The following is a 17,188-nucleotide window of genomic DNA, read 5'->3' on the forward strand; positions in this document are numbered from 1 at the left end:
TCGATGATGCTATCCAGCCATCTCATCCTCTGTCCCCACCTTCTCCTTCTGCCTTTAATCTTCCCCAGCATCAGGGTCTTTTCCAATGAGTCGACTCATGTCCGACTCTTTGCGACTCCATGGACTGCAAACTCCAAGCTTCCTAGTCCTTCACTGATTATGGTATTAGGATCATAATTAAATCCATTAGTGAGTACCTGGCATCACTTATTTGTCATTGAAAATATTTACTATATAATACAATTTGCTGGAGTGAGAGTGTAATTGAAAAAGTCTTGGTCTTACTTTTAAATCTAAACCAAATTAGTTGGTGTGTGACACTGTGATTGTTCAGTTGCTAACTCATGTCCAACTCTTCGCAACCCCATGAACTGCAGCACTCCAGGCTTCCCTGTCCTTCACTGTCTCCTGCTCAAATTCATGTCCATTGAGTCAGTGATGCTATCTGACCACCTCATCCTTTGCTTCCCTCTTCTCCTTTTGCCTTCAATCTTTCCCAGCATCAGGGACTTTTCCAATGAGTCTGATCTCCACATCAGGAGGCTAAAATGTTGGAACTTCAACTTCAGTTTCAGTCATTCCAATGACTATTCAACATTAATTTCCTTTAGGATTGACTGGCTTGATCCCCTTGCAGTCCAAATGGACTCTCAAGAGTCTTCTCCCGTAGCACAATTTGAAAGCATCTATTCTTTGGTGCTCAGCCTTCTTTATGATCCAACTGTTAAATTCATATGACTACTGGAAAAACCATAGCTTTGGCTGTAGGGACCTTTGTCAGCAAAGTGATGTCTCTGGTTTTTAAAATGCTGTCTGGGTTTGTCGTAGCTTCCCTTCCAAGAAGCAAGTGTCTTTTAATTTCATAACTGCAGTCACCGTCCCCAGTCATTTTGGAGCCTAAGAAAATAAAATCTGCTACTGTTTCCACTTTTCCCCCATCTATTGGCCATGAAATGATGGGACCAGATGCCATGATCTTTGTTTTTTGAATGTTGAGTTTTAAGCCAGCTTTTTCACTCTCCTCTTTCACCTTCATCTAGAGGCTCTTTAGTTCCTCTTCATTTTCTGCCATTAGAGTGGGGTCATTTGCATATCTGAGGTTATTGATATTTTTCCCGGCATTCTTTAAAATCTTTAAAGACAATCAGAAAAAAGAGGATTCGTTACTCTCAGAAGAGGAATCATTTGACTAATAATTCTTTATTCATAGCAAAAATGGAAGCCATAAATAGTAAAATAATATTGTAAATGTGCTGAAAGAAAATGACTTCCAATTTAGAATTACATATCTAGAGAAAATGTCCTTCGAAAACAAAGGTGAAATAAAGATGTGTTCAGAGAAGCTGAAAACAAGAAAGTTAGCCACCAGCAGAAGGGCACTAATTCTCAAGAAGGAGTATTATTCCACAGTGTTGTGGATACAGGAAGGAATAAAGAGCTTTAAAAATGGTAAATCTCAGTGACCATTATCTTAGTAAGCATTAATGTCCTATGGGATTGAAAATATATATGGAATTTAAATTCTGTAAACATATACACCTACACTTACCCAATAGAAACAATTGAATCTCACAAGAATCTTGTACAAAAATGGTCATAGCAGCTTTATTCATAAAGGCTTCAAACTGGAAACAACCCAAATGTATTAGCCTGTGTCTCAGCCAGTCAGAGGTCCTGTATTCAACACAGGAGAATGGATAAACAAACTGTGGAATATTTATGCAATGGAATGCGACTCATAATAAAAGGGAACAAATTGCTGACAGACGCAAAACTTGAGAGGAATTTTGAAATGGGTCAAGCAAAAGAAGCTAGACAAAAAAAGAGTACATAGGATGAGAGCCCTTTTATGTGAACAACAGACAAAAGTAATCTCTGATAATAGAAATTAGAATAGCGATTGCCTCTCGGAGAAGGGCAAAGGGGTATCAGTGAATTTTTTGAGGTGATAAAAATGTTTTTTGTTAATCTGTGTGGTGGATACCTGGGCAAAACATATTACTCAAAATTAATCAAGCTGTAAACTTAAGATCTGTGCACTCTGCTGTAGTAAATAATCCACCAATATAGTACTTAAAGGAGTTACACAACAATATATACAATCCTGGAGGGAGTGATGGTGATAAACGGAATTAAATTATTCTTGCATTTTTCTCGAGGAGAGAAAAGATTTTATAAAATTAGACTTTGACAGTCGAGGAGGCGCGTCATAATTTTTAGGGTAACCGCTAGAAATGTAGAAAGAGTGGGAACTCTCAATTGACAGAAGCAGGGAAGGAATAATAAACAGTAATTAATGCAAAAGAAGGCAAGGAGGATAAACAGGATTATCAGATCAGATCAATCGCTCAGTCATGTCCACCCCTTTGCGACCCCATGAATCGCAGCACGCCAGGCCTCCCTATCCATCACCAACTCCCGGAGTTCACTCAAACTCATGTCCATCGAGTCAGTGATGCCATCCAGCCATCTCATCCTCTGTCGTCCCCTTCTCCTCCTGCCCCCAATCCCTCCCAACATCAGAGTCTTTTCCAATGAGTCAACTCTTTGCATGAGGTGGCCAAAGTACTGGAGTTTCAGCTTTAGCATCATTCCTTCCAAAGAAATCCCAGGGCTGATCTCCTTCAGAATGGACTGGTTGGATCTCCTTGCAGTCCAAGGGACTCTCAACAGTCTTCTCCAACACCACAGTTCAAAAGCATCAATTCTTTGGCACTCAGCCTTCTTCACAGTCCAGCTCTCACATCCATACATGACCACAGGAAAAACCATATCCTTGACTAGATGGACCTTTGTTGGCAAAGTAATGTCTCTGCTTTTGAATATGCTATCTAGGTTAGTCATAACTTTCCTTCCAAGGAGTAAGCGTCTTTTAATTTCATGGCTGCAGTCACCATCTGCAGTGATTTTGGAGCCCAGAAAAATAAAGTCTGACACTGTTTCCACTGTTTCCCCATCTATTTCCCATGAAGTGATGGGACCGGATGCCATGATCTTCGTTTTCTGAATGTTGAGCTTTAAGTCAACTTTTTCACTCTCCACTTTCACCTTCATCAAGAGACTTTTTAGTTCCTCTTCACTTTCAAGAAGAGATAAGAAAGCCTTCTTCAGCGATCAATGCAAAGAAATAGAGGAAAACAACAGAATGGGAAAGACTAGAGATCTCTTCAAGAAAATCAGAGATACCAAAGGAACATTTCATGCAAAGATGGGCTCGATAAAGGACAGAAATGGTATGGACCTAACAGAAGCAGAAGATATTAAGAAGAGATGGCAAGAATACACAGAAGAACTGGACAAAAAAGATCTTCACGACCCACATAATCACAATGGTGGGATCACTGACCTAGAGCCAGACATCCTGGAATGTGAAGTCAAGTGGGCCTCAGAAAGCATCACTACGAACAAAGCTAGTGGAGGTGATAGAATTCCAGTTGAGCTATTCCAAATCCTGAAAGATGATGCTGTGAAAGTGCTGCACTCAATATGCCAGCAAATTTGGAAAACTCAGCAGTGGCCACAGGACTGGAAAAGGGCAGTTTTCATTCCAATCCCAAAGAAAGGCAATGCCAAAGAAGGCTCAAACTACCGCACAATTGCACTCATCTCACACGCTAGTAAAGTAATGCTCAAAATTCTCCAAGCCAGGCTTCAGCAATATGTGAACCGTGAACTTCCTAATGTTCAAGCTGGTTTTCGAAAAGGCAGAGGAACCAGAGATCAAATTGCCAACATCCGCTGGAGTTCCAGAAAAACATCTATTTCTGCTTTATTGACTATGCCAAAGCCTTTGACTGTGTGGATCACAATAAACTGTGGAAAATTCTGAAAGAGATGGGAATAGCAGACCACCTGACCTGCCTCTTGAGAAACCTATATGCAGGTCAGGAAACAACAGTTCGAACTGGACATGCAACAACAGACTGTTTCCAAATAGGAAAAACAGGATTATAGGAAGGACAAAAAGCACATAGTAATATGAGTTGACGTAAATGCAACCACAGTATATCCATATACGTGGCTGTGAAACTTTGCATAAAGGTGGAATCCGCCAGAGAGGTTGTAGAATGAGGAAAAGGAGAAGAAACGACAAAAAACGGCAGACGGCTGGTCCTTCTCTCCTGTCGCTTCCCTTGCCCTCCTTTTCTGAGCTTTCTTTCCAAAGGCTGTCTCAGTTTCCCTTCTAGTCCCTTACCATCAGTACTTTCCCTCTCTGAGTCAATCAACATACATATTCATATCCGTTTCTTCTGCCTCAAGAGCCTCTGTGAACGACATCCAGACATGAAGTGTTCAGTCACCCAAAATCCCTTCCTACATGATTTCGCTTGCCTTTTCCATTTCACTCGCTGATGGCAAAAAACAGCTTTTAAAGGCTGCATTTTTGAGGGAGAAAAAAGTAGGATTATGGTAGTTCCATTTACTGAAGAGATTTAAAATAGAACTGTCCCAGGAGAAAAAGAAATAAGAAAAACACCACTAGCAGAGGATGGTTTCGATCCATCGACCTCTGGGTTATGGGCCCAGCACGCTTCCGCTGCGCCACTCTGCTGTCGCAGTGCTCTGTGCCCCAAGAATCATATAGAAAGGTCTCTGAATGCCAGCCATCCTAACTTCTTTACACAGCGCTCTCTAGTGTCTGCAAAAGGGCGTTAACGTCTAACCCGTTCTTATTGGCTAGTTACTGACATAGCAGGCCCTTTTCATTGGCTCAATAAACCGGTTTGCCAAAGTAAACCAATAGGCACAAGCAGCGGAGTACGGCGGGAGCCAATCGCGCTGGAGTTTATTGGGACACGCCGGCAAGCTGCCTCTCCAGTTGTCGGATCCCCAGAGGAAAGGGGCGGTTGGTGTGGCTTGGCCTCCATTGTTCGGGATCTAGGACGCCATGCGGTAAGGGTTGTGGGGTGCTTTGGAGATGTTTCGGGTATTCGACCGAAAACTTTAGGAAGTTGGTCCAAAGGAGTCGGCGGACTGGAAAGGGCCATGTACCTGGGGGTTGCACGGAAACCTGAGAACTCCGGGTCTAAGAGAGGGGGAGGTCGGGGGCAGCGGAGGCGGGGAAACTTGGCCGGGGATGGGGGGTGGGGCCCAGGAGTCTAGAGGCGGTTTCGATATTCGCTCTCTGGGGGGTTCAGATGACGGGGTGTCCTCAGGTTCCAGGAGGAGCACCCCCACACCTCCTGTTTAGACTGAGACGGCTGGAACGTGTCTCATTCATCCTCAATGCCAGGCGCTTGACATGCACGATACGCCTGATAGATGCTTTTACTACATGAACGAATAAATAAGCAGTCACATTAGTCTCCGAAGTATTAGGGTTGGCGGGGCCCGGCGATTACGGGGTGTTTCTTGTAGGGCTCTGAGCCTCTTTAGTATTTAATGTGGTTTGATGTGATTCAGTTATCCAGTCATGGGGAGTGAGGCTGGACATTTGGAAGGTGTAGAAGTGTAAGTGAGAATGGGATCCTGTGGATTCCAAAGGGAAGTGCAGAGCGATAGAGGTAGGTTAACTTGAAACCATACGGCCGGTATCGAGGAGATTGCTTCAACGAGGTGAAAAGAAAGTTAAAATATGTTAATAATGCATTTCTAGGGGTGACAGAGGCCGAGGTCGTGGCGGGCGCTTTGGTTCCAGAGGAGGCCCAGGAGGAGGGTGAGTGCCAGTTTTTAGCATCTGTGCCCGTTGGTTTCCGTTTCAGTCATCTATAGTTCGGAGTGGAGTAATCTTACCTGCCTTGTTGAGATCCAGCTGTAGTTTAGAAGTATTCTTCTCATGCGCTCTTGATAAATGAGTTTGGCCCCATTATGTGAAGTCAGTTTGATTTATGTGGTGAGTAATCTGGATTGTTTTTCCGCTTTTTAGGTTCAGGCCCTTTGTGCCACATATTCCGTTTGACTTCTATTTGGTGAGTACCTTGGCCACTATTCAATTGTTGTTTCTTGGAACCTGGCGTCTCCGTGTTAATGAAGTCGTATGGTAGTTGGAGTAGAAAATGGGAGGTTTTGAGTCATCTGTGTTGCTTTGCATACAAAAACAGTGTAACCTGGGTGAGGAAGATAGTTCCTTCATACAATTGACAGTAACATGATTATAATCTTTGTTCTGAACAGTTAATTGTATCACTGCCTTCAGATCAGATCAGATCAGATCAGTCGCTCAGTCATGTCCGACTCTTTGCAACCCCATGAATCGCAGTACGCCAGGCCTCCCTGTCCATCACCTCCCGGAGTTCACTCAGACTCACGTCCATCGAGTCAGTGATGCCTTCCAGCCATCTCATCCTCTGTTGTCCCCTTCTCCTCCTGCCCCCAATCCCTCCCAGCATCAGTCTTTTCCAGTGAGTCAACTCTTCACATGAGGTGGCCAAAGTACTGGAGTTTCAGCTTTAGCATCATTCCTTCCAAAGAAATCCCAGGGCTGATCTCCTTCAGAATGGACTGGTTGGATCTCCTTGCAGTCCAAGGGACTCTCAACAGTCTTCTCCAACACCACAGTTCAAAAGCATCAATTCTTCGGCGCTCAGCCTTCTTCACAGTCCAACTCTCACATCCATACATGACCACAGGAAAAACCATATCCTTGACTAGACGAACCTTTATTGGCAAAGTAATGTCTCTGCTTTTGAATATGCTATCTAGGTTGGTGATAACTTTCCTTCCAAGGAGTAAGCGTCTTTTAATTTCATGGCTTCAGTCACCATCTGCAGTGATTTTGGAGCCCAGAAAAATAAAGTCTGACACTGTTTCCCCATCTATTTCCCATGAAGTGATGGGACCAGATGCCATGATCTTCGTTTTCTGAATGTTGAGCTTTAAGCCAACTTTTTCACTCTCCTCTTTCACTTTCATCAAGAGGCTTTTGAGTTCCTCTTCACTTTCTGCCATAAGGGTGGTATCATCTGCATATCTGAGGTTATTGATATTTCTCCCGGCAATCTTGATTCCAGCTTGTGTTTCTTCCAGTCCAGCGTTTCTCATGATGTACTCTGCATAGAAGTTAAATAAACAGGGTGACAATATACAGACTTGACGTACTCCTTTTCCTATTTGGAACCAGTCTGTTGTTCCATGTCCAGTTCGAACTGTTGCTTCCTGACCTGCATATAGGTTTCTCAAGAGGCAGGTCAGGTGGTCTGCTATTCCCATCTCTTTCAGAATTTTCCACAGTTTATTGTGATCCACACAGTCAAAGGCTTTGGCATAGTCAATAAAGCAGAACTAGATGTTTTTCTGAAACTCCAGCGGATGTTGGCAATTTGATCTCTGGTTCCTCTGCCTTTTCGAAAACCAGCTTGAACATTAGGAAGTTCACGGTTCACATATTGCTGAAGCCTGGCTTGGAGAATTTTGAGCATTACTTTACTAGCGCGTGAGTGGAATGAAAACTGCCCTTTTCCAGTCCTGTGGCCACTGCTGAGTTTTCCAAATTTGCTGGCATATTGAGTGCAGCACTTTCACAGCATCATCTTTCAGGATTTGGAATAGCTCAACTGGAATTCTATCACCTCCACTAGCTTTGTTCGTAGTGATGCTTTCTGAGGCCCACTTGACTTCACATTCCAGGATGTCTGGCTCTAGGTCAGTGATCCTACCATTGTGATTATGTGGGTCGTGAAGATCTTTTTTGTCCAGTTCTTCTGTGTATTCTTGCCATCTCTTCTTAATATCTTCTGCTTCTGTTAGGTCCATACCATTTCTGTCCTTTATCGAGCCCATCTTTGCATGAAATGTTCCTTTGGTATCTCTGATTTTCTTGAAGAGATCTCTAGTCTTTCCCATTCTGTTGTTTTCCTCTATTTCTTTACATTGATCGCTGAAGAAAGCTTTCTTATCCCTTCTTGCTATTCTTTGGAACTCTGCATTCAGATGTTTATATCTTTCCTTTTCTCCTTTGCTTTTTGCTTCTCTTCTTTTCAGAGCTATTTGTAAGGCCTCCCCAGACAGCCATTTTGCTTTTTTGCATTTCTTTTCCATGGAGATGGTCTTGATCCCTGTCTCTTGTACAGTGTCACGAATCTCATTCCAGAGTTCATCAGCCACTCTATCTATCAGATCTAGGCCCTTAAATCTATTTCTCACTTCCACTGTATAATCATAAGGGATTTGATTTAGGTCATACCTGAATGGTCTAGTGGTTTTCCCTACTTTCTTAAATTTAAGTCTGAATTTGGCAATAAGGAGTTCATGGTCTGAGCCACAGTCAGCTCCTGGTCTTGTTTTTGCTGACTGGATAGACCTTCTCCATCTTTGGCTGCAAAGAATATAATCAATCTGATTTTGGTGTTGACCATCTGGTCATGTCCATGTATAGAGTCTTCTCTTGTGTTGTTGGAAGAGGGTGTCTGTTATGACCAGTGCATTTTCTTGGCAAAACTCTATTAGTCTTTGCCCTGCTTCATTCCGTATACCAAGGCCAAATTTGCCTGTTACTCCAGGTGTTTCTTGACACTTTTGCATTCCAGTCCCTTATAATGAAAAGGACATCTTTTTTGGGTGTTAGTTCTAAAAGGTCTCGTAGGTCTTCATAGAACCGTTCAACTTCAGCTTCTTCAGCATTACTGGTTGGGGCATAGACTTGGGATTACTGTGATATTGAATGGTTTGCCTTGGAAACGAACACAGATCATTCTGTCGTTTTTGAGATTGCATCCAACTACTGCATTACGGACTCTTTTGTTGACCATGATGGCTACTCCATTTCTTCTGAGGGATTCCTGCCCACAGTAGTAGATTTAATGGTCATCTGAGTTAAATTCACCCATCCCAGTCCATTTCAGTTCGCTGATTCCTAGAATGTCGACATTCACTCTTGCCATCTCTTGTTTGACCACTTCCAATTTGCCTTGATTCATGGACCTGACATTCCAGGTTCCTATGCAATATTGTTCTTTACAGCATCGGACCTTGCCTCTGTCACCAGTCACATCAACAGCTGGGTATTCTTTCTGCTTTGGCTCCATCCCTTCATTCTTTCTGGAGTTACTTCTCCACTGATCTCCAGTAGCATATTGGGCACCTACTGACCTGGGGAGTTTTTCTTTCAGTATCCTATCATTTTGCCTTTTCATACTGTTCATGGGGTTCTCAAGGCAAAAACACTGAAGTGGCTTGCCATTCCCTTTTCCAGTGGACCACATTCTGTCAGATCTCTCCACCATGACCTGCCCATCTTGGGTTGCCCCACAGGCATGGCTTAGTTTCATTGAGTTAGACAAGGCTGTGGTCCTAATGTGATTAGATTGACTAGTTTTCTGTGAGTATGGTTTCAGTGTGTTTGCCCTCTGATGCCCTCTTGCAACACCTACTGTCTTACTTGGGTTTCTCTTACCTTGGGTGCGGGGTATCTCTTCACGGCTGCTCCAGCAAAGTGCAGCCATTGCTCCTTACCTTGGACGAGGGGTATCTCCTCATCTGTTAATAGTAGGGTACTGAGAGCATAAGTGTTGTAGAATTGTCTCTTTTTTTGTGTTGTGGCAACAGAAAAATCTGCTGTATATTATTTTTGGTAAGTAGTAAATAGTAGTTTATTTCTTGTTTAGTGTGAAATGGCTTTTCCCCGGGTCAAGCCAGCACCTGATGAAACTTCCTTCAGTGAGGCCTTGCTGAAGAGGAATCAGGACCTTGCTCCTAATTCTGCTGAACAGGTATATTCTGTTGGTTTTCTTCCTGAGATTTCATGAAGGAAGCTAGAGAAGTATATAGCTATTTGGTGAGGCTACTGTTATCAGAGCCTGAACTCCATGGATTTAATTATTCTTATTTTTCATTGTGGGTAAAGGGAGAGCATCAGGTGAATGTATAAACAGATTACATGTGCATTCATATTATTATTGGGGAATCTATCTTTGGGATCAAAAAGTTTTCTCTTCTGGCATATTCAAGGCTGGGAGGGTCAGAGTGCTCTCAGAATCCGGTGTAGGTGTTGATTCATCTCCTATTGAAGGAATTGGGGGAAATAGTCAAACTTGATGAAAAGTTGCTTGGTATTTCACCTGAGGGTATTTTTGTTTCCTGCTGTCTTTCAGGCCTCTATCCTTTCCCTGGTTACAAAAATAAACAATGTGATTGACAATTTGATTGTGGCTCCAGGGACATTTGAAGTGGTGAGTTTTTGAAGATTTAGTCCTAGGAAAGGGAAGCCATGGTGTGGGAAAGTTTCCTTGGTTCCTGTTGCTTGATTCTTCAGATGCTTATTGAAAGCCACTCTTGGAATGGGAAAGTACAGTGGAATTCCTTTGTAGTGCTGGTCTTGGGGACCAGACTATCAGCTGGCCGTAATGAATCAGGCTTTTCATTGCTCATGTTGGCATATGATTTGAACTCTGCTACTTCCAAATCCGGGTAATAAGCTTCTCACTTCTAAGTTTTGTTTTTTCTTTCTTAAATCCCTTTTCCAACAGCAAATTGAAGAAGTCCGACAAGTCGGATCGTATAAAAAGGGAACGATGACTACAGGACACAACGTGGCTGACCTGGTGGTGATCCTAAAGATTTTGCCAACATGTGAGTGTGCCTCTCTCTGGCCGCAGCAGCAGAACATAGCAGTTGGATTCGAGGCATCTAAATGTGTGCTGTATGTGAAAGAATCTATGACCAGTTACTGCAGGACAGACTTTGCTCCCCAGGGGACATTCGGGAGTGTCTGGAGATATTTGAGGCTAACGTCTTCAGGTAGAGGCCAAGGTTGCTGCTAAGCGTCCTGCAGTGGACAAGACAGACCCTACCTCCCAACCCCAAACAAAGAATTATCCAGGCCAAAATGGCATTAGTCCTACTGATAAAAATCCCTACTGTGGAAAAAAAAGTGTGTGTAAAGGAGGGGGTGTCGCCGAGCCTTCAGTTTCTCTGTTTTTACAAACTTCCCCTTGCAAAAGTGTGTATTCAGTTGCTTGTTGTTGCTCCGCAGGAATCAGAGTGCAAAGTAGCTTTGAGACATATAGAAAGTCGACTAAAATAATTATAATCTTCGTTATCTCTCTCTCTCAATCTAGTGGAAGCTGTTGCTGCACTAGGAAACAAGGTCGTGGAGAGCCTAAGAGCACAGGATCCTTCTGAAGGTTTGAGTTTGTTGCTGAACATGTAATACAGTGGTCACAGAAGCCAGGTTTATAATTATAAGTACATTTTAACAAAGTCAGGTCAGGCTAGAAGGAAGAGTGAGTGCAGAGTTTTATGTTGGGGAAGTTTCTAGTGGAGATCACCAGTGTTCAAAATCTAATTGATTTCCCTTACTTTTATTTTTATTTATTTATTTAAATTTTATTTTATTTTTAAACTTTACATAATTGTATTAGTTTTGCCAAATATCAAAATGAATCCGCCACAGGTATACATGTGCTCCCCACCCTGAACCCTCCTCCCTCCTCCCTCCCCATACCATCCCTCTGGGTCATCCCAGTGCACCAGCCCCAAGCATCCAGTATCGTGCATCAAACCTGGACTGGCATCTCCTTTCATACATGATATTTTACACATTTCTCCAAAGAAGACATACAGATGGCTAACAAACACATGAAAAGATGCTCAGCATCACTCATTATCAGAGAAATGCAAATCAAAACCACTATGAGGTACCATTTCACACCAGTCAGAATGGCTGCGATCCAAAAGTCTACAAGTAATAAATGCTGGAGAGGGTGTGGAGAAAAGGGAACCCTCTTACACTGTTGGTGGGAATGCAAACTAGTACGGCCACTATGGAGAACAGTGTGGAGATTCCTTAAAAAACTGGAAATAGAACTGCCTTATGATCCAGCAATCCCACTGCTGGGCATACACACTGAGGAAACCAGAAGGGAAAGAGACACGTGTATCCCAGTGTTCATCGCAGCACTGTTTATAATAGCCAGGACATGGAAGCAACCTAGATGCCCATCAGCAGATGAATGGATAAGAAAGCTGTGGTACATATACACAATGGAGTATTACTCAGCCATTAAAAAGAATACATTTCCCTTACTTTTAAAATTCTGTGTTCTCAATTCTGACTCTGGACTGTTGCTGTTTTTAAAAACTTGGGACTTCCCTAGTGATCCAGTTGTTAAGATTTTACACTACCAATGCAGGGGGCATGGGTTCGATCCCTGGTTGGGGAACTAAGATCTCGTAGCCAAGCAAATAACAAATAATAACAGATAGATAGATCTGTTAGGTAAATCAATAGATAAATAAAATATCTATTCCCCTATCCTCATCCTGGATTTACCTTTGGTCATCTAATGGAAATGTGAGTGCAACTTCTGATTTTTCTTCTTTCAGTTTTGACCATGCTAACCAATGAAACTGGCTTTGAAATCAGCTCTTCTGATGCTACAGTGAAGATTCTCATTACAACAGTGCCACCAAATCTGCGAAAACTGGACCCAGAACTCCACTGTTAGTCCTTTTATTCCATTGCTGTGAAATTCGGGGGAAATTTAAAACGTGGTATAAAGTGCTATTGAATTTACCTCATTTGTTGCTGTTCCACATGAGACCTTTTGGGGACCCAAGTTTACCCCCAAACTTTGCTATCTTCCTTTGTAATTTGGAAGCAGTTTTATCAGCTTGCTAATGAAATTGTCAGAAACAGCCAGGCCAAGAAAGCAGTTTGAGGACTTAAGAAAAAGGACCTTTTGGAGAAAACTGGGGCTCTTTCATGCTTCCACATCTGGTTTAGGGGAGGAACAGTGGTTTGGGGATTTGCTGATCTGGGGACATGGGGATTAGTTCAAGGAATTACTAAGTTATCCTGTCCTCCTCCTGAGTTCTTGGAGTGTGGCAGTGGAATTGAATTGCTTGCTCAGTAATCGGAACGTTTCATCTTGGTGGATGTCATGCTTGTCTTCCAGTGGATATCAAGGTGTTACAGAGTGCCTTAGCAGCCATCCGACATGCCCGCTGGTTTGAGGAAAATGCTTCTCAGTCCACGTGAGTCCCTCCCTATTTGAGTGATCCTAATTATATCCTAATCCTTCTAACTACATTGAACCCAGTCTTATTCTGACAACTGTTTTTGACTGATTGTCTGGATTTTGATTTTTTTTTACCTGAAGTAATTGGTAGCTCAACTGGTAAAGAATCTGCCTGCAATGCAGGAGACCCCAGTTCAATTCCTGGGTCACAAAGATCCCCTGGAGAAGGGAATGGCTACCCACTCCAGTATTTTAGCCTGGAGAATTCCATGGACTGTATGGTCCATGGTGTTGCAAAGAGTCAGACATGAATGAGTGACTTTCACTTCACTTCAAGCAACTTAGGTTGAGGGAAAGAAGGGAACAATTCTGGTAATAGCTTCAGCTCTGTGCCTTAGGTATGGAAGTAAAATCTCCTTGTTTTAATTTTTAAAGGTTATAGGATGCCCATCTTGTACAGTATATCCTTGTAACATTTATACGTAGTAGTTTGTGCCTCTTAATCCCATGGCCCCTGTTGTGCCCCTTCCCCTTCTCTCTCCCCGTTCGTAACCACTAGCTTGTTCTCTGTATCTGTGGGTCTGTTTCTGTTTCCTTTTTGTTATATTCACTGATTTATCATCTGTTACGGCTTTTAATTCCTGGTGTCTCTTATCTTCAGAGTTAAAGTTCTCATCAGACTGCTGAAGGACCTGAGGATTCGTTTTCCTGGCTTTGAGCCCCTCACTCCTTGGATACTTGACCTACTTGTAAGTAATGAAGGGCAACTGGAATTCCTGATCCACCCTATGAATCAGTAGGTAGTCTGAAACCTACCATAAAATGAAACTTCGTACAGATTAAAAGAAATCTTGGAGGAATGGAGGAACCAAAAAAAAAAGGAAATCTCATTAGTGGACAAGGACAAGTAATCCAATAAAGATTCAATGTTTATTATTTCTTGGGCTTTTGGAGTATTCAATTACATGGGTAGTTATTACTGCTCCTTTATCTTTTTCATTACTGTTATTAATGTAAAGAGAGAAATTATTGAATGAGCAGTCATTTCAAAACTGCTTCTTGAACATGAAAGTTTTCTTCATGATGGTTTAAAGTTTTAATTTGTTTGAAGATAGAACTGCCGCTTTATGGCACACTTAGCAGATTTTCTTACAGGGACACTATGCCGTGATGAACAACCCCACCAGACAGCCTTTGGCCCTGAACGTGGCATACAGGTATAGCATGCTGCTCTGGGCTTGGGGTTTGACTGTAAGTTGTCTTGTGTGTTCTTTTAATACCTCTCCATGTTTCAGACGATGCTTGCAGATTCTGGCTGCAGGACTGTTCCTGCCAGGGTCGGTGGGTATCACAGACCCCTGTGAGAGTGGCAACTTCAGAGTACACACAGTCATGACTCTGGAACAGCAGGTATTGGTGCAGCTCTGAAATGGTCCGTTGTGCCCCCCTCTTGAATATCCCGTGTCAGAAAGCAAAGGAAATGTGATCTTAGTGGTCAGAGATTTGGGGGTTCTCACAAATTTTGGTTTTGAAATTAAAAGTTTTCTTCATCTGTCATGAAAATGAGAAGGTATTTTGATTCTCCTTGCTAATTTACTCTTACTTTGCTCTCCCTCAGGATATGGTCTGCTACACAGCTCAGACTCTGGTCCGAATCCTCTCACATGGTGGCTTTAGGAAGATCCTTGGCCAGGAGGGTGATGCCAGCTGTGAGTGGCCACTGTGGGACAGGGTCCATTATGATGCTCTGATCCACAGAGTAACTCCACTCAGTGGTCTCCATGTTTCCTCTGTGTAGGTCATGACTTGCATGTGGGCTGCTTGTCAAGTCACCTTTTTTCTCTTCTAGATCTTGCTTCTGAAATATCTACCTGGGATGGAGTGATAGTGACACCTTCAGAAAAGGCTTATGAGAAGCCACCAGAGAAGAAGGAAGGAGAGGAAGAGGAGGAGAATACAGAAGAGCCACCTCAAGGAGAGGAAGAGGAAAGCATGGAAACTCAGGAGTGACCTCCGTATCTCTTCACCGCCCCCTTTCTTACCCAAGGGGAAGGCTGGAGTCTAAGCTGACTGCTACTGGGCTTTATGTGGTGGCATTTCTGAGGGAGTAAGGGAGACAGAAAGGAAGATTTAAAGAAAGACTCTGTAGAAGGAAGTGTCATTCCACTGGGTTCTGAAACTGTCTTAGTAATCAGAAGTCTCCCGTTTATGACCTGTGCCATCCATCTACAGTGAAGCAAGATACCAACTTTTCTTCCTAATATTCTAGAATCCCCAGCTCCTGAAACCTCTCTCAGCCAGTACTTTGTTGTTGAAATGTTGTGAACTGTGTTTGGATTTTTTTTTTTTCTAAGAAAAAAGATTAAAGTACTTCCTAGTAGGGCTCTTGGTACTGTTTTTCCTTGGCATCTGGCAATCGTTTTGCTTCCATTTACTTTCTGTACTTTTCACTGAAAATGATACTGGAGTTTTTTCATTGTGAATGCTAGATCTCAATTTGAAGCTATATTTGAATTAATGTAGAAGACTCTTGGAACACTTCCATATACCAGAGTAAACTGGAATACCATTTATGCATTTATTGAATGAAATATTTCTAGTAACACTGCTACAGTAGTCAAGCCAGTGCAGTCAACAGAAGGGGGTAGATTGGTTATTCACCTTGACTTTGCCTGTCCTTTCCTCTCAATCCTTAGCGTAAACAAAGGAAAACTGGAAGTCACAGAGGACATTCTGCCCAGGTCCAACGACCTGGCATGTAACAGGAAGCCCCTCCCTTGTTAATGAGGCTCAGAGATGGTACAGGAAGTGGGCCTTGACACAGCTTAGAAAAAAAATGCAGAAGCCTCAACTCATTCCTGGAAGTAAGAGCCATAATAAATCCTTTGGGATCCTGAGTCCTGCTGTACACAGGTTTCTTTGGGCCCCACATAAATGGGTAAGACTCTGAAGTGTTTCAAACAAACCACAGGGCTCCCTTTTTGATGTCCCAACACCTACAGGGAGTCCTAGAGGAGACAGGCAGCTGGGGAATAGTAGTCGTGCTACACTGCGGCCATGGGCCGTCTTCTGGCCTGTTACTTGCTTGGGGAACCAGAGGGGTATACTCCTGAATCCAACATTGCTCTCCTTCGGGCTGTTTCCTTGGCCACGCTGTGGTTTAGCCTTCTCAGCCGTTCCTGCAAAACAAGATTTGGAATCAGAAAACTGCCCTGTCAAAGGATTTAGAGCTTGCTGTCAACTAGGTGCTGGAAAATATCTTAGGCTTGCTTCATTCATCTCAAGGTTAAGAACAGTAAGTTTTAGTTGACAACTCCCTTTCCCCAAAGACTAAAAATGACGGTGACTTTCATTGTGTTGGGGACTTTATGACACCTTTTGAAAACTGGAAAGTACCTTGAATTACTGTTGGTAGGAAACTCCTTTACCTGGGCATTCTGTAGGATGTTATTGACCAAGACGACTCGTCGTCGCGCATTAAGGAGCTTCTTCACATAGGGGTCGAGATCCAGGGCCACTTTCTGATCCTCATTGATACGGCACAGTTCTGGGAGACGGAAGGAAGAGGCAACTAAACACCTAATGGCCTTGTTCTTGGAACGAGTAAGCTAGTAAATGTTATGGAAAACACTCTTTACCACATGGATACTGTCACTAGAAACTTAGGAGTCAGTCAGCAGCCCTAGAAGCAAGTGAGAGAAACCCAGCCCAAGACGTTAGCAAAACAAGGTACTGAAGTCAGCTGTAGGATCCTGGGTATACAGGGATGCTTACTCACCGGTGGCTAGGTTGTCAATTTGTTCCCGGAGCTCTACTTGGCTCTCTCTGCAAAGAAGTACGAGGCCTACACGGTCAGACAGTTAATGGGATAAAAAACCTCCCCTATGTTTCCCAAGTGCTTAGAGAAGCCAGCTTCTGCCTCCACCTGCACGCCCTCCCGCCAGTCGGCCCCGCCTCCAATCTGTTTCCCCGCTTCTAGTCCCACCAGAACGCCAGCGAACTCATCTTGTCTCCGCCCTTTCTTGGTCCCGCCCCTAAAAAGCCAAATCAAGGCGAGGCCCCGCCCGTTGCTGCCCTCCAGGGCACCTGACGGCATGGACGTGAGAGTCAAGCTGCTGCACAGCCGGTCTCAGGAACTCGAGGAGTCCCTCGGCGAAGAGGTCGCGGCCTGCGGGCCCCGCCACGGGCGTCCCTGCACCGGACACAGCGGCGGAACCAGCCCCCGCCATCACGAACTGCCCTTACGCCCGGAACCCGCCGCGAAGGCCGCCGGGAACTTAAGCCGCGCCAAA

The 17,188-nt window shown here is 43.5% G+C and overlaps 2 protein-coding genes and 1 non-coding gene across 3 annotated transcripts; 1 reads left to right on the forward strand and 2 right to left on the reverse strand.

The window, feature by feature from the left end:
- Positions 1–4,480: 4,480 nt before the first annotated feature.
- On the reverse strand, positions 4,481–4,552 carry TRNAM-CAU (transfer RNA methionine (anticodon CAU)). Its single transcript has one exon. It is a non-coding gene; the product is annotated as a tRNA-Met (tRNA).
- Positions 4,553–4,787: 235 nt separating this feature from the next.
- ILF2 (interleukin enhancer binding factor 2) lies at positions 4,788–15,278 on the forward strand. The gene is made up of 14 exons (XM_061405758.1): positions 4,788–4,893; positions 5,597–5,656; positions 5,867–5,909; positions 9,543–9,647; positions 10,029–10,106; positions 10,404–10,506; positions 10,995–11,060; positions 12,262–12,378; positions 12,834–12,912; positions 13,558–13,645; positions 14,052–14,113; positions 14,192–14,306; positions 14,515–14,605; positions 14,746–15,278. Exons 1-14 carry the CDS (start codon positions 4,889–4,891, stop codon positions 14,904–14,906), a joined length of 1,173 nt encoding a protein of 390 aa, XP_061261742.1. The 5' UTR covers positions 4,788–4,888; the 3' UTR covers positions 14,907–15,278.
- A 182-nt stretch (positions 15,279–15,460) lies between these two features.
- On the reverse strand, positions 15,461–17,181 carry SNAPIN (SNAP associated protein). Its single transcript, XM_061405862.1, has 4 exons — positions 16,983–17,181; positions 16,675–16,721; positions 16,325–16,443; positions 15,461–16,075 (listed from the first exon to the last, which is right to left on the reverse strand). The coding sequence occupies exons 1-4, from the start codon at positions 17,123–17,125 to the stop codon at positions 15,974–15,976; spliced, it is 411 nt and encodes a 136-aa protein (XP_061261846.1). The 5' UTR covers positions 17,126–17,181; the 3' UTR covers positions 15,461–15,973.
- Between the last annotated feature and the right edge of the window lie 7 nt (positions 17,182–17,188).

Source organism: Bos javanicus, chromosome 3, assembly GCF_032452875.1.
Source record: "Bos javanicus breed banteng chromosome 3, ARS-OSU_banteng_1.0, whole genome shotgun sequence".
Taxonomy (NCBI): domain Eukaryota; kingdom Metazoa; phylum Chordata; class Mammalia; order Artiodactyla; family Bovidae; genus Bos; species Bos javanicus.